Here is a 6,000-nt window from a genome sequence, read left to right on the forward strand (position 1 = left end):
GAACTCTTTCTCTTTTTCTCTGTCGTCCTCTCTCTGCTGGACAAACAGGACAAATAACTTCCACCATTTTGTCAAACTCGCCCTGACCAAGAACCCAAAGAAGAGGCCCACGGCTGAGAAACTCCTGCAGGTGAGCAATAAAACAGCATATTTATAAAAAACACAAGTGGTCCAGCTCTCTGAAGTTACCCATCCCAGCTGAACTGGGATTTAAGGATACAAACTGCAGCATAGACCATTCCTACATTAAAGTGTGTCATCCTATTGGTTTGTTTACATGTATGCAGACTTTTTAAAAGCATTAATTGCTACAGTTGTACATTATATATAAAATATAAGCAAATCCCTGTTTCATAGGTCGGTACATCTCATCTGAAATCCTCCCCTGTTTTTCAGGTGTATGTCTCTGATACTAAAAATATACAGTTTATTAAATAAACTTGACCAACCAGACCCATCAAACATCCGTCACAGCTTCTCACACTTCAATGCTTGAATATTTTGGGGTTATCTAATTGTTAGTCATTGCTGATTGGTCATTTAAAGACATCGCTCTGATTGGCTCCCTCTCCTCTCGGTCCTCCAGCACCCTTTTGTGTCGCAGCCTCTCAGCAGGACGCTGGCAATCGAGCTGCTGGACAAAGCCAACAACCCCGACCACAGCACCTACAACGACTTTGATGATGACGACCCTGAACCCGAGGTAACCTTTGGCCTTCTCTTTGAGGTTTTGATTTCCAAAATAAGTGTCATCAAGCTTGCAGCCAGGCCATCAGAGAAATTATTATGTTTTGCTGGATCTCGCTTCTTTTCTTTCCCTTTCAAATGGTGTCCTTCTGTCTCCTCATTTGTTCTTCTTCATTAAATTCCTGCGCCATCCACCCTCGCTCTCCTCAGCCGCAGTCCCTCCTCTCCCTGGCACATGTGACTCATCTTTCTGCTCTTTGTCCCCTACTCCCTCTTTCCTCTCCTTATTTCGCCCTGTGCGCTTCTCCTTCCACCCTTCTTCTCCTGTTTCATTTCACTCTTCTTGGCTTCTGTCTTCTCTTTCCTTCTGCTCCTCTTCTTCCGCTTTCCTCTTCCTGCTTGTAGCACTTCTCCTTTCTCCTTACTTTTCTCTTTCTCCCTCTTTCTCCCTCTCTTTTTTCCCCCCTGTCGTCTTGTCTCCATTCCCCAATCCTTGACCTCCTCCTCAGTTTAAGTACAGGGGTCATTTCCTACCCATAAGCCCCGGTGCTCGACGTGCACCCCGTTTTGCGGCCCGTAGGAAGGTACAACACAAACCAGACTTGTCAGTTGTGTTTTTACGTGGAGGAGGACGACCACAGAACTGAATGAACTGAACGTGGATTTCCATTCAACTGAGCGTCTACTGGTGTTGTCATGGAAACTGACATTGGCATGTGAGGTTCAGACTGTTGATGGATTGCCATGGCGATTGTGTAATTAGTTCAACATACCAGTGAGCACTTGTATTTAACGTTCATGCCTTTCTGCTGACATGCACATCAGCTGGTGGGGTTGTTTTTATGGAATCATATGATCATAGTTTCAGTTTCCTCAATTAACAATTATGTAATATTGTCAGTTATGCCAGCAATAATTAGTCAAGTAATTAATTTGTTGATTAATCAGCAACTATTTTGCTAAAAGAATAATTGTTTTAATCATTTTTTAAGCAAAAACATCAAACATTTGCTGTTTCTAGCTTCTCACATGCGAAGATTTGATGCTTGACTTTGTCACACATGATAATAAACTGAATATCTTCAGGTTGGACTGTTGGTCAGACACGACACTTCACCCCAGTGTGTGACAGTGTGTCTTTTACTGGACAAAACCATTAATCATTAGTCAAAAAAGTGTCTGCAGATTAAATGATAATGAGAATAATCATTATTTGCAGCCCTGTTGTTAGTTCTGAAACGTCTTGACATGTCTTCAAAGGTTAAAAGTCATGATGTTGATAGAAAGTTACACAGTAGATATTATGATTTTTAGCCAAAACTGTATCGAGCGTTAATTGCATAAACAAAACTAGATAGATAAGGTTTAGACAAAATGAATGGCATACAGTATATAGTGGGGTTTTAGTGTTTTTACTGGTATTTATTTTAATAATTTGTAAGTGTAATGAATACTACAACTTTTTAAATGACACAAAACTATGCTCACTTCCATGACATCATTATTTAGATTCTTCGGCAGCCATATTGGCTACACCACAGCAGATCAAGAAGTAACATCACCGTAGATCAGCTCAGTTCATTCTAGTTCTGTGGCAGCAGCTGGGCGATACAGAAATGTCTAGGTTCATAAAGATGGTTTCCAAAGTCTGACAGTATCAGACTCGAACTTAGAATAATGCATCTAAACCACATCCAGGTCAAATTGTACTTGTGAACAAATAGTGTTGACATTGTGGCTTTTTTTCTGTCCACAAGAGTTTGGTTTCTGAATGAAAATAAAACTCAAGCCTCAATTTTAAGGACTTTGAGGTTCAGGAAAATATTTTAAATCGGAGATACAGTTAATCTCATCACGCTGTCTAAGCAGTTTGAAATAGTTTTGGTTTGTTTTACCCGGCTCTGGTTAAAAGATCAAAACCTTGTCTCTCCATCTGGTGGTTTGGAAACACAGGATGTACAGGATGCATTATGAAAAGGGTGGGGATTATGGAAGCCATCTTCATCTACCTTTGCCTTTGCAGTTACTAACCATGATTTGTGGTGCTATGAGAATGTTAAGAGGTGGTTTTAAATAGACAAACCTGTTGGTTGCTCTGAGCTACAGATGTGGCTTTTACATGCATCTTTTAAAAGTCCTGGTTTGTCTTTTTTCTGGTCGCTTTACAAGCATGGTTTGAGGTTGCTGTGTTTTGAGTTTACGTCTTTACATTAAATACTCAAGACAGGAAGTCAAGTAGAGTTCGCCTTCTTTGGAAGCACTGTATCTGCGAATGACCAGTTGTACAGAAAGAAAATAAACAGGTTGGTCATGAAACCAATAACTAGTGTCTCAGTGTATTTTAATGGAGACACATCAACACTGGCTGAGTTAAGGTCTGCAGGTCAGTGGGTGGAGTGACGCTGGTGTCAGCTGTTATATGGGAAGTCTTAGACTATTGTACATCACACAATGTATAGAGGACAACGCTAGAGTGAAACGTTAATGTTGTTGCCTGGAAGGTTTGTGTTTTCCGTCCGTGTTGCTAGGTTTTGGTTGTCTGGTTGCAGAGTGCAGCTGGCTGTTTTGCTGTGTCATCAAATCCCACCCACAGGAAGTAGCACCAGGATTAGGTTTTTTTTCTTTTTCTTTTTTTCTTCTCAAGTGCAGTGTAAATTACTACACTGTGTATATTCTTTGAGCAGCTACTTGACTGTGTATGTGTTTGTCTCTGTCTCTTCCCTGATAGTCTCCGGTCTCGGTTCCTCATCGTATTCGTTCCACCAGCAGGAGCACAAGGGAAGGAAAGACGCTGTCTGAGATAAACTGTGAGTGTGTACACAAGGTCAACACAAACAAATTCACCTTCAAATAGATTTTCTTTTTATGTTAGAAATCCCACAGAAGTCACCTACGCTCTCTGTATTTATCCTGCTATCATCCTATCTCATGTTGTTCCCCCGTCTTCACCTGTGTCTCTGCGTTTTCTCTTTCCTCAGTTGGTCAGGTGAAGTTTGATCCTCCATTGAGAAAGGAGACGGAACCCCATCATGAGCCGGTGAGTTATTTCCTGTGGCATATGTTTCTGTGTGTGTGTGTGTGTGTGTGTGTGTGTGTGTGTGTGTGTGTGTGTGTGTGTGTGTGTGTGAGAGTGTGAGAGTGTGAGAGTGTGTGTGTGTCTGTCTCTCTGTGAGTGAGATTCTACTGTTTGGTTTGTATGGTTGTCACTTCACCACTACCGGCATGGCTGATCCTCACCTAATCACAGGAAGCACCCTGACCAACCCATGTTGTCGTCAGTCTGTGGTGAACCGAACATGAAGCCCATCTACGTAGTTCACTCCGGCAGATACAGAACTGAAGCGTTTTCATTAGGGACGTCCCGATCTATCCCGATTATGTCAGCTACGGTTCAGAAATCTCTTATTGGGTAGAGAAGAAATCAGATTACTGACCAAGTGCAGTCAAACAGGAACTTTAAAAGCAGGTTGCAGCAGTTTATGTCAATCTGTTTGCCTTGAGTTTTCGACCATAACCTGACCCCCCCTCCATTTGTTGTGTGCACATAAGCTTGAGATTGTGGATACAAGCAGACAAAATTAGTTGTCTTTGCAGTATCAACCGACAGGGACAAAAAGAGGAGTTCAGAGTAGAACCGCTGCCCCTTCGCATTAAAAGGATCCAGTTCAGGTGGTGCAGGCTCTGATCAAGGCGCCTTTCTGTGGAGGAATCCTGTTCATGTTCTAGCATGGAGCAGACCCGGGTACAGACGTAGAATATGTTGGCGGGATCATATGTCCCACCTGGCCTGTGAACTGTGAAGCGTGGCAAATAACAGCTTTCTTGCCACAATGTCTCCATACTCACAGGCAGGGGTGGACACGTATCTCACAGGATTTACTCACTAAGGTCCTCAGAAGATAGACTTTTTGTTTTGTTTCACTTGTGAAAGAAGCGGTTGCTAGTGAACAGATGGGATGGTGCAGGGTTCATGTACAGTCACAATGTCAGTCCTCCCTTCCCTCACCGCCTTCCACTTTTTCTGTCCTTTCTTTGCACTTGCACTTTTCCCACAAACTCCCTTTTGTATTCCTCGTCCCCTGAAGTCCGCTGAGAAAATCAAACCCTCACCTCCTTCTTACCTCTGTCCAATGACTGTATTTAAAGATGGACGTCTCGTCTCCACTTCCTCCTACTGTATCAAATATGAAGCCAAAATTTCCCACATACGGGCACTGCCATCTTGTGCTGGTGATCAAGGAGTGGTATCAAGGTCCCGCCCCCACACCTGCCACACCCAATCACAAGTCAATCACAGCTGTCAATCATGACATCACACTCCAGTTTTATAGCATCAAATAACTAATTAATTTATCTTTGCGAAAATTGTATTTGACTTGTACTTTGATTTTTTTAGTTTGGCCCATGTCGTTAACACGGAGGGGGCGGAGTTTAGGACTTACACCGCAGCCAGCCACCAGGGGGCAATCGAGATGTTTTGGCTTCACTTTTGGGGAGCTGTCATGTCAGCCATCTTTATATTCAGTCATTGCCTATGTCCCTCCAGCTATTTATTGTCAAGAAACATAGTCACAAGTGCAGGTCTGCGACATTCTGTGACATTCATCTCTTTTTCCTTCAGTTTCCATCCTCTCCTCAAAAGTAATCTAATAATGTGTGTTCTCTCTCGGCCGTGATGACTAGTGTGGTTTTTCAGCTCTTCAAGATCTGTCCATTCAGGATTAGATAGATAGATAGATAGATAGATAGATAGATAGATAGATAGATAGATAGATAGATAGATAGATACTTTATTTAGCATTATAAAATCAATAAATCATGACTACATTTATACTGTAAAAGTTTATAAAAGGATTAGCAGCAGCCTTTTGAAAAGAGACTCTAGCAAATCCAGAGAGAGCAAAGAGTCGATGGCTGGAGAAACTTTCAGCATATTTAACTTCTTGTGTAATACTAAACAAAACAACGAATCCATAGCAACAGTAGGAACCATGGACTAGTCTTAATTCAAAGAAATATTACCAACTGGCATAAAGTGGAGGCTGCTGATTCTTTCACATAGCTGCTATGATATATTCATTTCATTTATTAGTTTTGCTGATTTGTATCTGCCCCCAGTTCATTCCTAGCTCCATCCATGCCTTGTTTAATCTGTCTCCCATCCATCGCCTCTTCTCTTCAGATTAATATTACAGTATCTACCTCCTCCTCTGTCTTGCTGATCCATTGACGTCATAGCCCATTTTGGCCTTCATTCATTTTTCATCCATCATCCTCTCTCTTGCAACCTTGCCTCCATCCCCCCCACCCCCC

At 42.1% G+C, this 6,000-nt stretch overlaps 1 protein-coding gene across 9 annotated transcripts in view; it reads left to right on the forward strand.

The window, feature by feature from the left end:
• Positions 1 to 6,000, forward strand: part of LOC111661998 (mitogen-activated protein kinase kinase kinase kinase 3) — a 40,576-nt gene that overhangs the window by 14,694 nt on the left and 19,882 nt on the right. For 8 of the 9 annotated variants that reach the window (XM_087176462.1, XM_087176463.1, XM_087176465.1 and 5 more), the window contains exons 11-14: positions 49 to 130; positions 587 to 703; positions 3,416 to 3,494; positions 3,666 to 3,724. In XM_087176462.1, the coding sequence (XP_087032588.1) occupies positions 49 to 130; positions 587 to 703; positions 3,416 to 3,494; positions 3,666 to 3,724 (337 nt within the window). Of the gene's footprint in view, positions 1 to 48; positions 131 to 586; positions 704 to 1,196; positions 1,272 to 3,415; positions 3,495 to 3,665; positions 3,725 to 6,000 lie in introns of all 9 variants that reach the window. The other variant, XM_087176469.1, reaches the window with a different exon arrangement.

This window comes from Seriola lalandi, unplaced genomic scaffold (genome assembly GCF_002814215.2).
Source record: "Seriola lalandi dorsalis isolate HSWRI2012SDOR001 ecotype SW California unplaced genomic scaffold, Sedor1 jcf7180002054556, whole genome shotgun sequence".
In the NCBI taxonomy this organism is placed as follows: Eukaryota; Metazoa; Chordata; class Actinopteri; order Carangiformes; family Carangidae; genus Seriola; species Seriola lalandi.